This window comes from Dermochelys coriacea, chromosome 11, assembly GCF_009764565.3.
Source record: "Dermochelys coriacea isolate rDerCor1 chromosome 11, rDerCor1.pri.v4, whole genome shotgun sequence".
Classification (NCBI taxonomy): domain Eukaryota; kingdom Metazoa; phylum Chordata; order Testudines; family Dermochelyidae; genus Dermochelys; species Dermochelys coriacea.
The window spans coordinates 34,594,752-34,618,148 of record NC_050078.2 but is presented as its reverse complement, the minus strand read 5'-3'; the positions used below and the strand labels follow the sequence as shown (position 1 = coordinate 34,618,148).

Below are 23,397 nucleotides of genomic sequence, written 5' to 3'. Positions count from 1 at the left end.
GTTGTGTCAGACTCACTCATTCTTACACGTGAAGAGTCGCTGATGACTTTTGGATCTGGAGAATACTTTATGCAACTCAGCTGTGTTTTTATTTTAATTTTTGGAAATATTAGCACACACATGTACCTAGGGAACATACGATGGTGTGAGGTAGTTTTATCAGCATGAGTTTATAATGGTCACATTACTCATGAGTGAGTTATGTGGATCATCCCAAATTAATACCAAAAAGACTCTTATGATACATTTCACCAGAATTTTCTATATGACAGATGTGTTACAGAGAAAAGGTATTAGTAATGTTTTAAAGATACAAAAATATGCACTGGGACTATTTCTTATATCTCTCCCTGTATAGTTCCAGGTGCTTTAAAGCATCCAAGGCCAGATTTTCAAAGCTGCCTAAAGAGACGGATAGGAGCCTAGTGGGAGTGCAGGGGGTTGAAAGTGCATTAGTAGGTTAGGCACTGAGAGGCTTTTGATTTGCCTGCCTGCATCATTAGGCACCTAAAAACCATTGACAATCCAACCCAAATGTCCAGTTCTAACAGGTTCAGATGAAAGGCAAAATTAAAAATAAACACTTAAAAACTACTTAAAATGCTTTTCTAGAGTTTAAAGTCAGATATCTCAGCATCTTCCAGGGATAGAAGAGAGTGTTAGGATCCATTGTTAGCCTAGGAAACTAATCCTAATGGTACAAAAGGTCTTGGGTTTTTTAGCCCTTCAGGGAAATGAAATAGTGGACTTTAAAGTTATGGCATTTTTACATATGGGAAAGCTATCTCTGACCCAGGCATGAATCTTGTGTGGCCTGGGCTTTGGGAAGGGTAGTTTGTGGGGAAGATTCCACATTTAGTAGGAGAAGGAAGAAATGTTTTTGTGTCAGATTGAGTTTTTTAAAATGCAGCTGCTAAAAAATAAAACTGCTCAAAAGACTTAAAACAAGTCTTGTGGCAATACCTTAGTGCATAGGTTCCCAAACTGTGGGTTGCGACCCCATGTCAACAGATGGGGTCACGGGTCCAACAGACAATATTCACCATGGGAGATGATGCCATCTGCCCCTGAATGTGTTTGGACCTGTTCCACAAACCCACACCAGGAGGCCAGCATTTTGATTTACAAAATGGCAGCCTCCGCACGGCACGACCTTGCACCGTGGACTCATTTTTACACAAAGTATCATCTTTAATCTCCAGTGAGTCTAGTGATGTAGTTATGAATGAAAAACAAGACTCTAGGAAACATGCTACAAATATGACAAGGCTTTCTTTGGTTATGGCTTTACCAGTGTTTTGGTCAAAAATGAAGAAAGGTCACAACGCCTGCTCTGTCACACAGCAGCAAGTCTGGAAAACACTAGCGGAGCATCTGAAAAACACAGATTCTTTTGCTCTTCAAGTTGATGTGAGCATTGAGGGTTGTGATACACCTTTCTTGACTTTTGTTAAATTCACATGGGAAGGTGCAATTCTCGAAGACATTCTGTTCTGTTTCCCTCTTCTTGGACACAATATGGCACAGACAAAAATCTATCAGATGATTGCCTGGTGGGCTTTTGCACAATGGCGCTCCATCTGTGCCAGGCCACAAAGAAGGTCTGCATACCTTGATAAAGAAAGTTGCTCCATCTGCTATGAGGACTCACTGCATGAATCATAGAGAACAACTGGCATCTAAAGCACTGGGTCTAGAGCTAGGAGAATTTTTGCAACAGGTCTCTTGTATTGTGAACTACATTGAGATTCAGCCTCTTTGCCCAAGTCTGTTTGCAAACCTGTGTGAAGAAAAGGGACAAGATCATGAAATACTGTTCTTCAACACTGAAGCTCATTGGCTCTCAAGAGGAAAAATACTGGGACTATTATTTTAACTGAGAGTTGAGCTGCATGCCTATGCAATGGACTACAAAAAAAGTGAATTTGCGGGTTTTCTATGTGATCAAAGGAGGATGTGCCTTCTTGCCTCAGGCATAGATGTATTTGGGAAATGGAATGAATTGAATTCAGGTCTGCAAGGAAAGTAAATCCATATCCTTAACCTGAGTGATCAAAACATAGGATTCATGAAGAAAATTGTTCTCTGGAAGAATAATCTATTGAGGACAAAACTATGAATGTGCAATATCCAGGAGGTCAGACTAGATGATCACGACAGTCCCTTTGACTTAAAGTCTATGAATCCTTCCCATAGCTTTGCAAGTTCCTAGCTGAAAATGAAATTATCCTGCCTCCCACACAGGTGATGGCTGAGCATCTCATCTGGCTGGAGGAACAGTTTACATCCTTTTTCCCCAACTTGGAGGTTACAAAGTAGGGTGGGGTGCAAAACTCCTTTCAGTGCAAGCCTGATGCTATGGATTTGCCAACAGCTGACATTGAACAGCTCACCAAAATTTCCTGAAATTGATTCTTGAGAGGAACATATGCCCAACTTTCTCTCCCAGAGTTCTGGTTCATTGTCAAGAATGAATATCCTGCACTCTCAACACATGCCTTGAAACTCAGGGTTCCATTTGTATTTGTGTGAAGCTGGATTCAATGTACTTGCATCCATCAAGTCTTGGTATCCATCTACTGTTGATGTCACATCAGAGATTAGATGTGCAATTTCTACCACACCGCTAGACTTTGAGAAGCTGTGTCACAATGCAGAAGCACACATCACAATAGAGAGTATTTAGTAACATACTTAATGTGTAAATTCCTTGGATTCCTTGGGCACTGTGTTGCTTTGTTGGAGTCACAGTAGGTCTCAAAATGTGGTCACACAGGGAAAAAATTTGGTAATCCCTGGATTAATAGGATAGATTTTTGGCCGGTGATGTGAATGTAGGTACATAATCAATTGCATAGGCACATGATGAATGTATTTAGCATATGTCTATTAATTTCTCACGTAGAAATCTTTTCTACATGTATGATATTACTTTTTGTCAAAACTTAATAAAAGTTAGGAAATTAATGAAAAAATATATAAATACAGACAAAGTTTCAAACTTTGGAATCTGAAGCTTCCCCTTCTTTCCCACTCATGCTATGTATATGAGGTACACTGTAACCCAATAGAAAAGGAGTACTTGTGGCACCTTAGAGACTAACAAATTTATTAGAGCATAAGCTTTCGTGAGCTACAGCTCACTTCATCGGATGCATTTAGCTGTAGCTGTGATGCTGTAGCTCACGAAAGCTTATGCTCTAATAAATTTGTTAGTCTCTAAGGTGCCACAAGTACTCCTTTTCTTTTTGTGAATACAGACTAACACGGCTGCTACTCTGAAACCTGTAACCCAATAGTACATCATTTTTTTGCAATTTCATATATAGGTTTTAATTGTCTGTGAAGCACCATGATAATTTTTTAAGAAACAGGCTGTATGAAAATATATTATTTTGTGTTGTACTTCATTGCAGACTGAAAATTATCCTCTTCCATGTTTTGATTCATTTGTCCTATTATCACTTTTTGTTCTTGTTTTATCTCCATCCTCCATAATTGCACAGTACTAAGTAGCCCTCCCTACTTTTTCTCACCAGGAAGAAATATGAAAAGTTCTTCTTTACTAATAAAAAAAGAGCTTGTGGAAGGTAGAAAATTAGAACAGCTATTACTGAAATAGGTGATAAAACGGTCACAAAATTGCTTAGAATGAAGGAGAGCTGGCTCAGCCAGAGTTCCTGCTGAGGCCTCCCAGGGAGTGCATGTTGCAGTTATATAGCACAATGTACAGCACAACGTGTCAGAAATGAGCCCCTCTCTCACTGAGCCCTGGTCTACACTACGAGTTTAGGTCAAATTTAGCAGCATTAGATCGATTTAACCCTGCACCCGTCCACATGACGATGCCACTTTTTTTCAACTTAAGAGGCTTTTAAAATTGATTTCTGTACTCCTCCCCCAATGAGGGACTTAATACTGAAATCAACCTTGCCAGGTCAAATTTGGGATAGTGGGGGGTAGTGTGGTCGCAACTGGGCGGTATTGGCCCGCAGGAGCTATCCCAGAGTGCTCCATTGTGACCGGTCTGGACAGCGCTCTCAACTCAGATGCACTGGCCAGGTAAACAGGAAAAGGCCTGCAAACTTTTGAATCTCATTTCCTGTTTGGCCAGCATGGCATGCTGCCGGTGAGTGCAGACCTCATCTGCAGAGGTGACCATGATGGAGTCCCAGAATCGCAAAAGAGCTCCAGCATGGACTGAATGGGGGTACAGGATCTGATCGCTGTATGGGGAGACAAATCCATACTATCAGAACTCCGTTCCAAAAGACGAAATGCCCAAACATTTGAAAAATCTCCAAGGGCATGAAGGACAGAGGCTATAACAGGTATAACATATGCTATAACATATGCAGCAGTGCCATATGAAACTTAAAAAGAAAAGGAGTACTTGTGGCACCTTAGAGACTAACAAATTTATTAGAGCATAAGCTTTCGTGAGCTACAGCTCACTTCATCGGATGCATTTGGTGGAAAAAACAGAGGAGCTCCTCTGTTTTTTCCACCAAATGCATCCGATGAAGTGAGCTGTAGCTCACGAAAGCTTATGCTCTAATAAATTTGTTAGTCTCTAAGGTGCCACAAGTACTCCTTTTCTTTTTGCGAATACAGACTAACACGGCTGCTACTCTGAAACATATGAAACTTAAGGAGCTCAGGCAAGCCTACCAAAAAACCAGAGAGGCAAACGGCCACTCGGAATCAGACCCCCAAACATGCCGCTTCTATGGTGAGCTGCATGCCATTCTAGGGGGTGCAGCCACCACTACCCCACCTCTGTGCTTTGATTCCGTCAATGGATTATCACGCAACAGGGATGCGCGTTTTGGGGACGAGGAAGATGAGGAGGAGGAGGAGGAGGTTGAAGCTAGTGCACAGCAAGCAAGCGGAGAAACCATTTTCCCCGAGAGCCAGGAACTGTTTCTCACCCTGGACCTGGAGCCAGTACCCCCCGAACCCCCCCAAGGCAGGCTCCCAGACCCTCCAGGTGGAGAAGGAACCTCTGGTGAGTGTACCTTTGTAAATATAATACATGGTTTAAAGGCAAGCATGTTTAATGATTAATTTGCTCTGAAGACTTGGGATTCATTCGCGACCAGTATAGCTACTGAAAAAGTCTGTTAATGTGTCTGAAGATAGAGCAGAAATCCTCCAGGGACATCTCCATAAAGCTCTCCTGGATGGTCATTCCTCATGGTCACTTGGTTGAAATAGGGTAATTTTATTAAGGGGACATTCAGAGGTGGCCGTTCCTGCTGAGCTGTGTGCCTGTGGCTGAAAAGAAATATTCCCTGCTGTTATCAACACTGTGGGGGAGGGGTGAAGCGATCATCCCAGAGAATTGGGTGTGGGGGCGGGGGTGGCCGTTCCTGCTGGGCTGTGTGCCTGTGACTGAACAGAAATCTTCCCCGCTGTTAGCCACATAGTGGTGGGAGGGGTAAAGTGATCATCCCAGAGAATTGGGTGGGGGGGTTAGTTGGGTTTGTGTTGCACGTTAACCCAAAAACCGCAGCCCCTCCTTTTAAAATGCCAACCCATTTTAAATGGCCAACCAATGGCTGCTTGGTATGGGAAATGAGGGCGCTGCTGTTTGAAACCATTCCCACATGTTATGAAGGTTAAAGAAGCCAAAAGACTGTGACTTACCATGGCTGCCTGCAAAATGAATTCCGTTGCCCAGCCCTGCGTGTGTGATCTTTCACACCAAACCGGCAGACCCTCAATATAAGAAGCAAAATGCGACCTTGTACTGAAAGCACATGTGCTATGTAATGTTAACAGCAAGGTTCACCGTGAAAGAGTCTACCCATTGTTCTCTAAAATGTGTCTTTTTAACTACTACTGTCCATTTTTTTCCCTTCCGCAGCTGCAAATGTTTCAACACTCACACTATCATCTCCGTCCCAGAGGCTAGCGAAGATTAGAAAGCAAAAAAAAACGCACTCAGAATGAAATGTTCTCTGAGCTCATGCAGTCCTCCCACACCGAAAGATCCCAGCAGAATGTGTGGAGGCAAGCAATGTCAGAGTCCAGGAAAGCACAATATGAATGTGAGGACAGGTGGCGGGTTGAAGATGATAGGTGGCGGGTTGAAGATGACAGGTGGCATCAGCTTGCTGACAGGAGGCAATGCTGAGGCTACTGGAGGATCAAACTGATATGCTCCGGTGTATGGCTGAGCTGCAGGAAAGGCAGGCGCACAGACTGCCGCTACAGCCTCTGTGTAACCAACCGCCCTCCTCCCCAAGTTCAATAGCCTCCTCACCCAGACACCCAAGAACAGGGTGGGGGGGCCTCCGGGCACCCAAGCACTCCACCCCAGAGGACTGCCCAAGCAACAGAAAGCTCGCATTCAATAAGTTTTAAAGTGCAGTGTGGCCTTGTCCTTCCCTCTTCCCCCACCCCTCCCAGACTACCTTGGCAGTTATCCCCCATTTGTGTGATGAATTAATAAAGAATGCATGAATTTGAAACAACAATGGCTTTATTGCCTCTGCAAGCGGTGATCAAAGTGGGGAGGGGAGGGTGGTTGGCTTACATGGAAGTAGAGTGAACCAAGGGGTGGGGGGTTTCATCAAGGAGAAACAAACAGAACTTTCACACCGTAGCCTGGCCAGTCATGAAACTGGTTTTCAAAGCTTCTCTGATGCACATTGCGCCCTCCTGTACTCTTCTAACCGCCCTGGTGTCTGGCTGCATGTAATCAGCAGCCAGGCGATTTGCCTCAACCTCCCACCCCACCATAAACATCTCCCCCTTACTCTCACAGATATTGTGGAGTGCAGAGCAAGCTGTAATAACAAGAATATTGTTTTCACTGAGGTCTAGTAAACTGCGCAAGTGCACTTTTAAACATCCAAATGCACATTCTACCACCATTCTGCTCTTGCTCAGCCTATAGTTGAACAGCTCCTGACTACTGTCCAGGCTGCCTGTGTCTAGCTTCATGAGCCATGGGAGCAAGGGGTAGGTTGGGTCCCCAAGGATAACTATAGGTATTTCAACATCCCCAACCGTTATTTTCTGGTCTGGGAAGAAAGTCCCTTGCAGCAGCTGTTGAAACAGACCAGAGTTCCTGAAGATGCAAGTGTCATGTACCTTTCCCGGCCATACCACGCTGATGTCGGTGAAATGTCCCTTGTGATCCACCAGTGCTTGCAGCACCATTGAAAAGTACCCCTTGCGGTTTATGTACTCACTGCCTTGGTGGTCCGGTGCCAAGATAGGGATATGAGTTTCGTCTATCGCCCCACCACAGTTAGGGAATCCCATTGCAGCAAAGCCATCTACTATGACCTGCACATTTCCCAGAGTCACTATCCTTAATAGCAGCAGCTCAGTGATTGTGTTGGCTACTTGGATCACAGCAGCACTCACAGTGGATTTGCCCACTCCAAATTGATTCCTGACTGACCAGTAGCTGTCTGGCATTGCAAGCTTCCAGAGGGCTGTCGCCACTTGCTTGTGAACTGTGAGGGCTGCTCTCATCCTGGTATTCTTGCACTTCAAGGCAGGGGAAAGTAAGTCACAAAGTTCCATGAAAGTGCCCTTACACATGCGAAAGTTTCGCAGCCACTGGGAATCGTCCCAGACCTGCAACACTATGTGGTCCCACCAGTCTGTGCTTGTTTCCCAGACCCAGAATCAGCATTCCACGTCATGAACCTGCCCTATTACCATCATGATGTCCAAATTACCGGAGCCCGTACTTTGAGAGAAGTCTGTGTCTATGTCCTCATCACTCTTGTCACCGTGCTATTGTCACTTCCTCGTTTTTGCAGGTTCTGGTTCTGCATATACTGCTGGATAATGTGTATGGTGTTTACAATGCTCATAACTGCCAAAGTGATCTGAGCGGGCTCCATGCTTGCCATGGTATGGTGTCTGCAGGAGAGCAGAGTGACAACAGAAGCGGCGGGTGGATGACGATGCTGACAGCAATATGGCATCCGCATGGAAAAAGGAGGGAATCTATTGTCGGCCATTGCTTTCACAGAGGGAGGGAGGGGAGAGCAAGGGGTAAGCTGGCTGCAGATGGTGCAGTACGACTGCTAGCCATCATCATCTCCTGGGTGCTCGCTACCAGATGGTGCAGTACAACTGTAGCCATCATTGTTTCCAAGCAGACTGAATCTCCATGAGATGAAACTTAAGAAGAGAATGACCTGGAGTCACTCCCATTTATGTCCAGGTGCCCCTGACAGACCTCACCAAGGTCTGCCAGGAGCACCCATGTCTTCCCAGGCGCCCCTGACTGACCTCACTGAGGTCAGCCAAGAGCACCCAGGAGACAACAACAACAGCTACCAGTCGTACTGCACCGTCTGCTGCCACAAGGCAATGAGCTGCTGCTGTGTAGCAGTTCAGTACCGCATCTGCCAGCACCCAGGACACGAATGATGACGGTGAGCTGAGCAGGCTCCATGCTTGCCATGGTATGGCATCTGTACCGGTAACTTAGGAAAAAAGGCACAAAACGATTGACTGCCATTGTTTTCATGGGGGTGGGGCCTGACGACATGTACCCAGAACCACACGCAATAATGTTTTTGCCCCATCAGGCATTGGGATCTCAACCCAGAATTCCAATAGGAAGCGGAAACTGCGGGAACTGTGGGATAGCTACCCACAATGCAATGCTCCGGAAGTCGACGCTAGCCTCAGTACTATGGATGCACTCCACCAACTTAATGGACTTAATGGTCTTAAATGGGGACACACACAATCGACTGTATAAAACTGATTTCTAAAAAATCGACTTCTATAAATTTGACCTAATTTCGTAGTGTAGACATACCCTGAGTAATTTAGGCAACATCACTTATAATTAGGAGAGTGACTTTAGCATAAGAGATTTTTTTCTAAAATCAGAGATTTGACACAGATTTCTTAGGCATCAGGAGAAAGGTAGCCACATGTAATATGCCTAATCTGGATTGCTATTCCACTCTTTTGCCAATGCAGCACAGAGACTCACTGTCACTTATGCTGAATTGTGCCAAAGAGTGGCGTTTTGTGATGTGCACATCAAAGGGTGTAAGGATGAAACTAAAACTCATTTTTTTACTTGTGATATAGGAAAGGACACAAAATTAGATGTCTTGGGGGTGGAAGGACCTGGGCAAACTTTTCAGCAAATCTAGCTCCCATTTATGCACCTGAATGAAATTAGGAAACTGACTGGGAGCTGTTGGGTCCTGACCACTTTTGAAAATGTGGCCCCTTAATTAATATAAGCTTTCAGTGTTTATCTATTAAAAATATACAACATTATGTATGCAGAAGTTCTTTCTTTAAAACATTTTAAACAACTTTGAACTCTATTTTTTTTTAAAGAACGGTTGTTTGAAAAAATATTTCTCTTACTATGCCTTAAAATATTAATCATGGTAAAAAACAAATACATTTGTATTAATAATGCATGTTTTTAATAGATTTGAAATATACAAATCCATTTTAAGTGTATCTATATATACTATATGCTCTTGTGGTAACAAATACATTCCAAACCAAGTCAGCTCAGCCATTTTTCTTCATCAATATTAATTCTTCAAGACATTCTTAATCCTCTGGTTTCCTACTAAATTTGAGAAACACACTCTTATCTTTCTGCTTTTTCATCCCTGGTATATATTACTGTGAAAGATTTGAGTAAATCAAGTTCTTTTATACAGACTTATAGCTTCACCACTAGTAATACACCGCTTCAAAGCTTTCCGCACAGATAATTTAAAATTCAGTCTAAAATAAAGGATCTTGTAATGACTAGTTTGCAACCTAAAATTACACTGACACTTACATTTCCCCAATGAACTAAAAATATTCTTTTGTGCTACACTGTGATATGATTTCCATTTAGTTTGAGCGGTTTGTTTTGCTACCTTTTTCCTCTCCCCCAAGTCCCCAGTTAGCTGTCATCCAGATGTATGCATGAGGGCACATGTCAAAACACACATATGGGAGTAGCCATTTTTCTTCCCTTTTCAATACATTTGGGGTGGGAGGGTGGCTGAGATCCTTTCATTCTAGAAATATTTGATAAATATCACATTTCCCCACGTAAATGCATTTATTCCCCCTTGCATTCATTCTTGTTCCAGCCCCTTTCACCACAAAAAAACAGGGCATGATGCTTAGCTAGACACCAAGGCTGATCTCACAATATGACCGATGTCACAATACATTTACACTTTACAATGTCATGTGAGGACAGAGGCAAGATATAGACTCTGGATCTGATCTTAAGCTAGTGTAAATTCGCAATAGTTCAGGAGCAGGCCCTCTATTTCAATATTAGCACTACATTACCCAGTCTTGCTACATTTTAGAGTAGCCAATTCCCCAGGACCAATCCATCTATATAAAGTGCCTATCTCCAAATAAATGCTCTAGAATGCTACAATACTACTAATAGTAAGTATTTTCATTTATTCATCCCCTAAACTTAAACACAATCAGAGGAAACTTCAAAAGATTTTTAGAACAGAGCCTTCTGAAAGGCTCTGGCTTGCAACCCCAAAGCTCTATTGCCAATACTGACTAAAATATAAGAGGAGGAGAAGTATGCATTGTCGTATTGATGTTTATTGTTAAAAGTTCCAGCAAGAAGAAATAAACCTTACCAAAAGGAGGAGACTCTCTCCCATCCTCTAATCCTGAATCTCGTTCCCTGTCTCTCTTTCTGTGTTTGTGTCCACGATGTCTATGACGTCGGTGACTTTTTCTTCCACCCAGTGGCACATGAACTCCAATGAACAATGTTCGGTGACCTACAAAGAAAGTTACTGTTAAAAAAGTGCAGATGGCAAGATACAATGTCCTATCATAATACTGAAGTGTCACTGATACACAATTTATTGATACAGGAGAAAATCCCAGTACTGAATCTCCGATGCTACAATGACGAATCCCCTAGAGATTTATATATATAGAAAGATAAATATGGGGTGTACTGTAAATTAACAGTAGAAAGATAGATGGATTTTCTTGAATTACATGCTTAATGAAATTACTCTGATTTGTTTGTGCTGGAGTTTTATGCAAGTTGAAACCATTTATGCACCAAATCCTGCCAACCATCCATATGCAGAACTCTCTGTGAAGTCAATGGAAATTTTGCCAAAAAGTTCATGACATAATAGAATAATGGCATGGTAAATCATTTCAAAGATAGATAATGTAGCATTTTGGCAGGTTTCAGAGTAGCAGCCGTGTTAGTCTGTATTCGCAAAAAGAAAAGGAGTACTTGTGGCACCTTAGAGACTAACAAATTTATTTGAGCATAAGCTTTTGTGAGCTCACTTCATCGGATGCATTGTATCACCTGTCAGGGATGGTCTATATTAGTGTTTCCCAAACTTGGGATGCCGCTTGTTCAGGGAAAGACCTGGAGGGCCCGGCCGGTTTGTTTACCTGCCACATCCGCAGGTTTGGCCAATCGCGGCTCCCACTGGTCGCGGTTCACTGTGCCTGGCCAATGGGGGATGCGGGAAGCAGCGTGGACCGAGGGACGTACTGGCCACCACTTCCCGCAGCCCCCATTGGCCGGGCACAGCGAACCGCGGCAGTGGGAGCCGCAATCAGCCAAACCTGCAGACGCAGCAGGTAAACAAACTGGCCCGGCCTGCCAGGAGCTTTCCCTGCAGAAGCAGCATCCTAAGTTTGGGAAACACTGGTCTCAATAATACTTAGTCCTGCCATGAGTGCAGGGAACTGGCTTAGATGACCTCTCAAGGTCCCTTCCAGTTCTATGATTTATGAATCACGAAAGGGGACAAACATGGGAAAGAAATCTGTCAACTCTTACTACACACTCTAGCCTCCTGAATTCACTTAACAGGAAATATTCTGGTAAGTGAATTTAGGAGGCTAGAGCATGTAGTAAGTCATGACCGATTTTTTTCTTATGTTTGTCCCATTTCATGATACAAGTGACACACTGCCATCTTTGAAATGATTTCAAATTTAATTGTGCTATTATTCGGTTATGTCACATGACTGGGATATTTAGGAAGCTGTGTTTTCTTCTGAGAAATATAAATATATACTTCTCAGATTGTTAACACCAAATGTGTTTTCTTTTCCCCTGGAAATGAACATAACATAGCTAGTGGATAATTCTGCTCTGCTGCAATCATTTAGCTGTGTCAATCATATAAAAGGTCAAGTATATTAAGCTGCTGTAGGCACGTGACCTGTAATCCCATGGAGACTAGGGGCAGAAAACAAAGCAAAGCATCATTTGTCACGGTACATGAAAGAAATTCAAGGCTGACAGGAATTCTCTGCAGAAGCAGAAACAAACAAGCTGGAGAAAAATCTCCAGACACGATATTAAAACGTGGGTTTACTTCTTCAATTTAGTCTCTTATATAAAAACATTTAGTTGATAATCTGGAAGGCATTGTCACTGATTTAGGAAAAATGTCCTTGCATATTCATGAGATTTTCTGAAGAACAGCCATGACCTGAAGATGAGTATTTATTTGAGATTTTTCTTTGCCTCTTGTTTAGTATTATGTTTTACTCCCAGAAAATGATTTACAGAGAACTGGTGCTTTTACATTATCTCAAACCCAATGCAATCAATAATGTATGAAATAAATTGAAATGTTACCATGAAGAGAATTTACAATAAAGAACAACAGCAATAATGTATTTCTGAATATTTCCTTGGTAGGTATAATACAGAACTACATGTGAAAGAAAAGGAGCTGCCTTCTCAAAGATTTTAATCACTTCCAAAGGCTCAAAAAAATTACTTATTTTGATTTAGTAATTTAATCAATTTCTGCTGCTTTGTAAAACGGGTGGGCTAGCTTATTCTAGTTTTGTGCCAGTTAACTATTAAGAGAGGAGCTTGATCTGTGAAGTTAGGATTCAAATGCAGCTTCACACTTCACTTTATTCTGAAGGTTTGGTATCTTGTGTTTGAATCCAGGCTCATCTCTACTAAATATGTTGACAAATCAACAGCAAAACTCCAAATGGCTGAACTGCCCAGGTATCCTCTTTATATAGAGAATAATCCATTTGCATGTAAAAAGGAATTAGGAAACTGAAAAACTGACGGGAATAACAAGAAAACACAACAATGGACCAAATTCACATTTGATTTAAGGTTGTGATGTTCCCCAGTGGTACTCAGGGCTATGAGGCACTACACCACCACCACTGCCCTTATCATGAAGAAGTCTTGCCTGATGCTTGCTGTGGCTCAACCAACAGCTTCTAGCCACAGACAAATACTGACTTCCAGGTCTCCACAGACCTCGCCATCTCCTGTATAGGCTAGTGACAGATATACCAATTCCCAAGTCCTTTTGCCAGCATCCCCTTCTGTAGTATGCAGTGCCTGTCACTAGTCACTCACAGAAAATGGCCAGGTAGGCTGTTTCCAAAGAAACTTCTTAGAGACTAAACTTAACTCTAACAAGCTAAAATCCTTTTCTAAAGTAATTTCTCACCTAAAGAAACCTCCCAGCATAACTAACCCACATGGCCAATTCCCAAATTTCATAAATGCAAAAAGCACTGTCCTTTTTCTTATCCTTCACTGAGGAAGCAAAGAGGTCCTTTTTCCCTTTCTCTTATAGTCCAGTAAACTTTTGAAATGCCCTTTTTGAGGTCTCCCTCACTGCTCGTTCTCTAGTATGCTCCCCTCTGTTGGCTTCACATCCTTCCCCCACCCATCAATCTGTTTTTCCTGTTGACTTCACATGTAAATGGGGCTCCATCGTGTTGGCTTTATAGTGCTTAATTTACATGAGAGAAACAGGGACTGGTAAATAGACATGCTTTATCTGGAAGAAAACCTTTCTGTCCTCTCCGCCTTGTTACAGACTTTAAAACATAATTTCAACATAAAATCATAGAAGTGTAGTACTGGAGGGAACCTTGAGATGTCATCTAGTCCAGTCCCCGGCAATCATGGCAGGAATAAGTATTATCTCCACCATCCCTGACAGGTATTTGTCTAACTTGCTCTTAAAAATCTCCAATGATGGAGATTCCACAACCTCCCTAGGCAATTTATTCCAGTGCTTAACCACCCTCACAATTAGGAAGTTTTTCCTAATTTCCAACCTAAACTGCCTTTGCTGTAATTTAAGACCGTTACTTCTTGTCCTATCCTCAGAGGTTAAAGAGAACAATCTTACTTCCTCTTCGTAACAACCTTTTATGTACTTGAAAACCGTTATGTCCCCTCTCAGTCTTCTCTTCTCCAGACTAAACAAACCCAATTTTTTCAATCTTCCCTCATAGGTCATGTTTCTAGACCTTTAATCATTTTTGTTGCTCCTTTCTAGACTTTCTCCAATTTGTCCACATCTTTCCTGAAATGTGGCACCCAGAAATGCACACAATACTCTAGCTGAGGCCTAATCAGTGCAGAGTAGAGTGGAAGAATTACTTCTTGTGTCTTGCTTACAACACTTCTGCTAATGCATCCCAGAATGATGTTTGCTTCTTTTTTTTTTTTTGCAACAATGTTAAACTGTTGACTAAGTTTGTGATCCACTATGACCCCAGAGCCCTTTCTGTAGTTCTTCCTCCTAGACAGTCATTTCCCATTTTGTATGTGTGTAACTGATTGTTCCTTCCCAAGTGGATTACATAGGATGAAATTCAATAAGGACAAATGCAATTTACTTCAGACCATTTCTCCAGTTTGTCCAGATAATTCTGAATTTTAACCCAATCCTCCAAAGCACTTGCAACCCCTCCCAGCTTGGTAGCACGTGCAAATTTTATAAGTGTACACCTCTCTATGGCATTATCTAAATCATTGATGAAAATATTGAATAGAACCGGACCCAGAACTGGTCCTAGTGGGACCCCACTCCCTATGTTCTTCCAGCTTGACTGTGAACCACTGATAACTATTCTCTGGGAATGTTTTTCAATCCAGTTATGGACCCACCTTATAGTAGCTCCATCTAGGTTGTATTTCCCTAGTTTATTTATGAGAAGGTCATGCGAGACTATATCAAAGTCTTACTAAAGTCAAGATATTCCACAATCCCTTATACAGTACATATTATTCACAACAATGTTGATGACCAGTGTGTCAGGGGCTTTCATTTCATACCTAACAGAAGATTTTTTGGGGGATAAGTACTGTGAAAGCAGCATGTTGGGTGTGGTGAGTTTGTCAAGCCTGATAGGAGGGGCTGCCACAGAGTATTGAACTGTTTGCCAGCTGGCACCAATTACTTTGTGTCACACCAAGGATGAATTTCAGTAAGTGTAGAAGGGAATCAATGGGAGATTCCAGTAGTGGAGTCCTAAACACATATGGGGAATCAGGAAATCCACAGGGGAAGTTTGCAGAAACAAGAAGAAATAACACTTTGCTACAGAAGACTGAAGGAATGGAAAAAAATAAGTGAAACATCCGTGAAGGAAGAATTAAGGAGGCCTGAAGGAGTATAATTACAGACCAGAAAGAGAGAATTTGGGAGGAAAATGAGAGTATTCTAAAAGGTGATGAGCAGACACTAAAAGACAGATGGAGTAACAGAAAGACAGAAGGGAGAATGAACAGGACAAGTGAAGCAACCATTACTGCAAACCATCTCTCAATGAAAGAGATCTTGCAAGCTACTGTCAAGGGTCTAAGCTCCTTCTCTGTAAACTAATTGAGAAGCTAGTAAAAAAATCAAGTCTCTAATGACACCTGTCAATTGCCGGTATCCTGGATCCCTCTCAATCAGGCTCCAATCCAGAGCATGGGAAAAAATCAGCACTTGTTGCTCTGTTGGATGTTCTTTTGCTGTCCATAGGCAAGGGAATCCTGCTGGGCCACTCTGGAAGATTTTTTTCCATATGACAGAATTTTTACAGGAACTCTAGACCCTCGAACTTATATCCACAAAAGTCAAAAATGACCATGAACCTCACCACTATCAGAATTAAAGGTGAATTAATTTCTTCAGCTTGGTTTTCTCTTGAGTTCTCTGAACTCACCCAGTCACAGAACCCACACACACACACAAACACATAAATAAACAAACCAAAAAATTCTAATCCCCTATTGATCAATAGTTCTACTTGCAAAGTGAGGTACTCATTACTCAGTGTAAGACAGTGGTAGAATCAAGCTCTTTGAGGTTAATGGAGCCAAGACAGTAAGCAGCCAAGGCTCATAAAGAGAGAATCTTGACCATCAAACTTGATTGTTTTTCAAGACAGAATTAGAGTGGCTATGGTAAAATTCCAGTGGATATAACATATGTGGATTTTAATAAAGAATTTGATAAACTGACTCAAGAAATCTTAATTGAAAGTTCATTTAAATCTGTTAGGATAAAACCACTGTCATGTGAATTGAAAACTATATAAAAAGCATTGTAAACAAATTTAAATGATAAATGCCAGTGTTCTGAGTTTTGGGGAGGTGTCTAATGGGTACCACAGAGACTCGTGTGGGAGTCGGTCTTATTTAACATCTTCATTAATGATCTGGAAGAGGGAATAAACAATACATTCATGTCATTTCCAAATTGAGAACACAAACACAAATGAAAACAAAAGGACCTATAGAGACTTCAGATCAGGACAGAAAATAATAAATGTCATTTAGCTTTGAAAAAAGTACAAGTTAGCACATCATGAGAAAAATAATCTGAATCACATACTCAAAGGAAGGAAGAATCCCAGAAACCAGTAATGATGAAAGAGGTAGTTGGATCCACTCATACAATTTGATGAAAGTTTCAAAAACATAAATTATCCCTGTCGATAATAAACATGTACAATTCCTGGTCATGCAACTGCATGACCTCCTATTGATGTTATAACTGTACTTTGTTGCACCACTAAATTGCTGCCAGTGTTTCTATTATTATTATTTCACAGACCTATTTCCAGAGAGGCTCAATGAAGGAATAGGGCCTAAGGCCCAATCTTCCATATATGTAGTGTGGACTCCCACATTGTTGTCAAGTCCCAAGGGTCAACAAGCCCCCATGCCAGTTTAAGGGTCCACACAAAAGCAACTATTTGAAGAATCACAGCCTAACATGATACAAAGTATAGACTATGTATGAAATCCTGGCCCCGCTGAAGTCAGTGACAAAACTCTCATTGATGTCTATAAGGGCAGGATTTCACCAGGCAAATTCAAGACTGTAAAATTTCATATTTTTTAGCCAAAGGTGACAATAACTACATTTATTAGAAGCAACATAAAACATATGGCTGAAATTGGCAAAAATTTAAAGAAAAAGGATCATATGGCCTAATCCTAGATTTACTGAAGTCAATGACAAAACACCCAATGGGACCAGGATTTGACACTTAAGGAATAATCATAGAATCATAGAAAATCAGGGTTGGAAGGGACCTCAGGAGGTCATCTAGTACAACCCCCTGCTCAAAGCAGGACCAATCCCCAATTCACCCCAACTAAATCATCCCAGCGAGGGCTTTGTCAAGCTTGACCTTAAAAACTTCTAAGGAAGGACATTCCACCACCTCCCTAGCTAATGCATTCCAGTGTTTCACCTCCCTCCTAGTGAAAAACTTTTTCCTAATATCCAACCTAAACCTCCCCCACTGCAACTTGAGACCATTACTCCTTGTTCTGTCATCTGCTACCACTGAGAACAGACTAGATCCATCCTCTTTGGAACCCCCTTTCAGGTAGTTGAAAGCAGCTATCAAATCCCCCCTCACTCTTCTCTTCCGCAGACTAAACAATCCCAGTTCCCTCAGCCTCTCCTCATAAGTCATGTGTTCCAGTCCCCTAATGATTTTTGTTGCCCTCTGCCGGACGTTTTCCAATTTTTCAACATCCTTCTTGTAGCGTAGGGCCCCAAACTGGACACAGTACTCCAGATGAGGCCTCACCAATGTCGAATAGAGGGGAACAATCACGTCCCTCGATCTGCTGGTAATGCCCCTACTTATACATCCCAAAATGCCATTGGCCTTCTTGGCAACAACGGCACACTGTTGACTCATATCCAGCTTCTCATCCACTGGAACCCCTAGGTCCTTTTCTGCAGAAATGCTGCCTAGCCCTTTGGTCCCTAGTCTGTAGCGGTGCATGGGATTCTTCCGTCCTAAGTGCAGGACTCTGCACTTGTCCTTGTTGAACCTCATCAGATTACTTTTGGCCCAATCCTCTAAGTTGTCTAGGACCCTCTGTATCCTATCCATACCCTCCAGCGTATCTACCACTCTTCCCAGTTTAGTGTCATCTGCAAACTCGCTGAGGGTGCAATCCACACAGTCCTCCAGATCATTAATGAAGATATTAAACAAAAACGGCCCCAAGACCGACCCTTGGGGCACTCCACTTGATACCGGCTGCCAACTAGACATGGAGCCATTGATCAGTACTTGTTGAGCTTGACAATCTAGCCAGCTTTCTATCCACCTTATAGTCCATTCATCCAGGCCATACTTCTTTAACTTGCTGGCAAGAATACTATGGGAGACTGTATCAAAAGCTTTGCTAAAGTCAAGGAACAACAAGTCCACTGCTTTCCCCTCATCCACGGAGCCAGTTATCTTGTCATAGAAGGCAATTAGATTAGCCAGGCATGACTTGCCCTTGGTGAATCCATGCTGACTGTTCCTGATCACTTTCCTCTCCTCTAAGTGCTTCAGAATTGATTCCTTGAGGACCTGCTCCATGATTTTTCCAGGGACTGAGGTGAGGCTGACTGGCCTGTAGTTCCCAGGATCCTCCTTTTTCCCTTTTTTAAAGATGGGTACTACATTAGTCTTTTTCCAGTCGTCCGGGACCTCCCCCGATCGCCATGAGTTTTCAAAGATAATGGCCAATGGCTCTGCAATCACGTCCGCCAACTCCTTTAGCACTCTCGGATGTAGCGCATCCAGCTCCATGGACTTGTGCTCATCCAGCTTTTCTAAATAGTCCCGAATCACTTCTTTCTCCACAGAGGGCTGGTCACCTCCTCCCCATGCTGTGCTGACCAGTGCAGTAGTCTGGGAGCTGATCTTGTTTGTGAAGACAGAGGCAAAAAAAGCATTGAGTACATTAGCTTTTTCCACATCCTCTGTCACTAGGTTGCCTCCCACATTCAGTAAGGGACCCACACTTTCCTTGACTTTCTTCTTGTTACTAACATACCTGAAGAAACCCTTCTTGTTACTCTTAACATCTCTTGCTAGCTCCAACTCCAGGTGTGATTTGGCCTTCCTGATTTCACTCCTGCATGCCCGAGCAATATTTTTATACTCTTCCCTGGTCATTTGTCCAATCTTCTACTTCTTGTAAGCTTCTTTTTTGTGTTTAAGATCAGCAAGGATTTCACTGTTAAGCCAAGCTGATCGCCTGCCATCTTTCTGTTCCTTCTACTCATCGGGATGGTTTGTCCCTGAAACCTCAATAAGGATTCTTTAAAATAAAGCCAGCTCTCCTGGACTCCTTTCCCCCTCATGTTATTCTCCCAGGGGATCCTGCCCATCTGTTCCCTGAGGTTGTCAAAGTCTGCTTTTCTGAAGTCCAGGGTCCGTATTCTGCTGCTCTCCTTTCTTTCCTGTGTCAGGATCCTGAACTCAGCCATCTCATGGTCACTGCCTCCCAGGTTCCCATCCACTTTTGCTTCCCCTACTAATTCTTCCCGGTTTGTGGCAGCAGTTCAAGAAGAGCTCTAACTGGTTCCTCCAGCACTTGCACCAGGAAATTGTCCCCTACACTTTCCAAAAACTTCCTGGATTGTCTATGCACCGCTGTATTGCTCTCCCAGCAGATATCAGGGTGAGTGAAGTCTCCCATAAGAACCAGGGCCTGCGATCTAGTAACTTCCGTTAGTTGCCAGAAGAAAGCCTAATAATCAATTATTCAGGACCTATTTCAATATTCTTTAAGAGCCAAATCCAGCCCTCATTGTGTGTTTTGCCATTGACTTCATTAGCATTACGATGCCATGAAAACATTCCCCAACTGTGCCCCATTGTGTTAGGACATAGGGGAGCCAGGGCTAAATTCTGCTCTCAATTGTGTGTGTATAGCACCTTGCACAATGTGCCCACAATTGCTAATCAGGGCCTGTGTGTACTATGGTAATATACAAGTATTACTACAAGTAATCAGTTTACACTGTTATAATCCCAAATTTGGCCCATTATCTTTAATTGTGAATTTCTTGTGTTATGTAGGTTTAAGCTATAATATAAATGCCTCTCAGGTTTATTTACCTTGAATTCTTTGCTTGGACTTTGCAGTCAATTTTTCAACAGTCATATCAAGTTAAGGATGCTGTTATGAACAGTTTACAGAGTTTATACATTATTCTTACATTATTGTATAAACTGCAACTCTAACAGCAGACAAGTGATTACAACACATTAGTTATACAAAGCACACAAATATGTATACTTACAACATTTTTCTCACCAAAAGTATAGAATTAAAAGTCTGAAGTAACCTAAGTAATTACTGCACCAGCCAATCCAATTAATTCAGTGACAATGTATGAAACTACAAGTGACACCAGTACATGTGCAAGTAGATAATATTGCCCCTATATCCTGACATCCATTTTTATTTGGAAACTCTATTAAATTAAATGAGAGTTCTACATGTCAAATGATTGCAGGCTACAGTTCCATATGATCTACAACTTTTTGAAGCAAAGTCTTCACTAGTATGCTGGGCAATACCATCTAGATTATTAGGGTTTGCACTATGTAGTACCATCTCCCATGGACTGAACAAAGGTCGCCTACATCATTGGTTAAGTCGCATGAAGGGTTTTACCTTTTAAGTCACCACCATAAAAAATATACATTGCTCAAGGTATATAATACATATTAAAAGAAGGCTCTTCTTTTTTTAAAATGACCTACACTTTTAAAAATAATATTGTAAATGACCAATCATGGCTTGTTTAATTTTTTATTAATTATTATATTATATTACTTGGTTTGGCCCCCAAGGAATCCTCCTGCCTTTCCTAAGGAGAAACTCTACTGCATGCTAGAACTTGTTGTTTTTCTTATGTCACCAGCCTATCTTGAGGCCAGGTACATGTCGGGACAGTAAGGGAAGAAACACAGACTGCTCTCACTGAAGAAGGTGTTCAGGAAGATGACAAGAGCACCTATGCTTCTCCCTCCACCTGGGAGAAATAATCTACCAATTTGTGGAGTGGTGGTGAAGATTACTTGTGCCCATCCACTCTACCAAGTGGGTCATTAGGAAGGGCCACATGTTCCCTTTTAAAAAAAAAAATCTTCTAACCCAAAGAACGAAGAGCATCAGTTTCCTCCTGAACCCCCAAATAAAAAACTGCCAACTGGCGATTGGGTTTGGGGATCAAAGGTAAATTCTAAGACACTTTTGTACATGCATGCACGCACACACACATATATACTGACTAGCACTGTGCATAGTTTGGCCAGATCCCCAGCTATGACCAAAAGGACACAGCTGGCACCATGGTTTTACAGACTCAACAGCACATATATTAGCTGAAAAGGGATTTCCCTCACTAATGGTCTACTTTTTTAAAGTTACAGTGACTATTAGTGACTATATTATAACTTAAAAATTAGAATGAATTTAGCAGAGCAAATTACAAAATTTGATTAATCCTGCATGTTTTACCCAGACAAAACTCCCATTGAAATCAATAGGAGTTTTGCCTAAAACTGCAATCCTGCAAAGACTCACACACATGCTAAAACTTTAAGCATGCAAGTAGATCCATAGACTTCAGTAGATCTACTCATGCTAAATTTAAGCACATGCGTAAGTCTTTACAATATTGAAACCTAAGATCAGGCCCAATACATTTTAAGATAGGATCTCTCTCGGAAACTAAATTAGTATAGACGGGATGTAGACAGGATAACAATTTAATCAAGAAATACTATAGGATACGTTGATCCGCTCTGAAATGTCACTTTCACACAATGATACAAATACATTGTTAGACTGTATAATTAAAAATGAACATTTTTATTCAGGTTCTAGATGGCTGGGAAACAAAAAACACGAAGTATACTGTTAAACCTATGCACTGAAAACATAAGATACTTTGGTCACTTGTGGTTTTTTATCTTCAAAATATTAAACAGTTTTTTATGCAAAATAATTTTAGGGATTAAAGAAATAATTTTCATTGTTATAAAATACTATTTTTTAATTTTTACAGGATTATATCAAATAAAATGAATGGGAGCCCATTCTATATCATAACTCAGATTTAATAACTTTCAGGAAGGAGGAAAAATGTATAGTCAAGGATTTCCCAAACTTTTTAGGAAAGGGTGAGGAAAGAAATGGAAGCAAACTATCAGAAGGTTTTGAAATGTGGCTCGAAACAAAATACATGATTTTTTCATATAAATTTTAAGGCCAAGAAGGGACCATTATAATCATCTAATCTGACCTCCTGTGTAACACAGGCCATAGAATTTCCCTGCATTAATTCCTGCTTCAAATCCAGTAGCTGTGGTTGAGGTGGAGCGCATCTTTTAGAAAAACATCCAATCTTGATTATAAAATTTCCAGTGATGGAGAATCTACCATAACCCTTGGTAAAAAAACGAGGAGTACTTGTGGCACCTTAGAGACTAACAAATTTATTTGGGAAAAATCTCATAGGCAGGAGTTGTAGACTAAGCTGGATGAGCAAGCATCTCAGAGAGGTGATTAAGAGAAAGCCTACAAGGAGTGGAAGATGGGAGGGATCAGCAATGAACGCTACCTTATTGAGGTCAGAACATGTAGGGATAAAGTGAGAAAGGTCAAAAGCCATGTAGAGTTGGACCTTGCAAAGGAAATTAAACCCAATCGTAAAAGGTCTATAGCCATATAAATAAGAAGAAAACAAAGAAAGAAGAAGTGGGACCGCTAAACACTGAGGATGGAGAGGAGGTTAAGGATAATTTAGGCATGGCCCAATATCTAAACAAATACTTTGCGTCAGTCTTTAATGAGGAACTTAGGGATAATGGTAGGACAACAAATGGGAATAAGGATATGGAGGTAGATATTACCACATTCGAGGTAGAAGCCAAACTTAAAAAGCTTAATGGACTAAACCAGATAATCTTCATCCAAGAATATTAAAGGAATTGGCACATGAAATTGCAAGCCCATTAGCAAGAATTTTTAATGAATCTGTAAACTCAGGGATTGTACCGTATGACGGGAGAATTGCTAACATAGTTCCTATTTTGAAGAAAGGGAAAAAAGGTGATCTGGGTAATACAGGCCTGTTAGTTTGACATCTGTAGTATGCAAGGTCTTGGAAAAAATTTTGAAGAAGAAAGTAGTTAAGGACATTGAGGTCAATGATAATTGGGACAAAATACAACATGGTTTTACAAAAGGTAGAATGTACCAAACCAACCTGATCTCCTTCTTTGAGAAGGTAACAGATTTTTTAAACAAAGGAAACACAGTGG

At 41.5% G+C, this 23,397-nt stretch overlaps 1 protein-coding gene across 5 annotated transcripts in view; it reads right to left on the bottom strand.

Moving 5' to 3' along the window:
• The window catches only part of SLC4A10 (solute carrier family 4 member 10), a 282,938-nt gene that overhangs the window by 134,246 nt on the left and 125,295 nt on the right, over positions 1-23,397 (bottom strand). For all 5 annotated transcript variants that reach the window (XM_043505193.1, XM_043505194.1, XM_043505195.1 and 2 more), the window contains exon 3: positions 10,626-10,772. In XM_043505193.1, the coding sequence (XP_043361128.1) occupies positions 10,626-10,772 (147 nt within the window). The remainder of the gene's footprint in view (positions 1-10,625; positions 10,773-23,397) is intronic.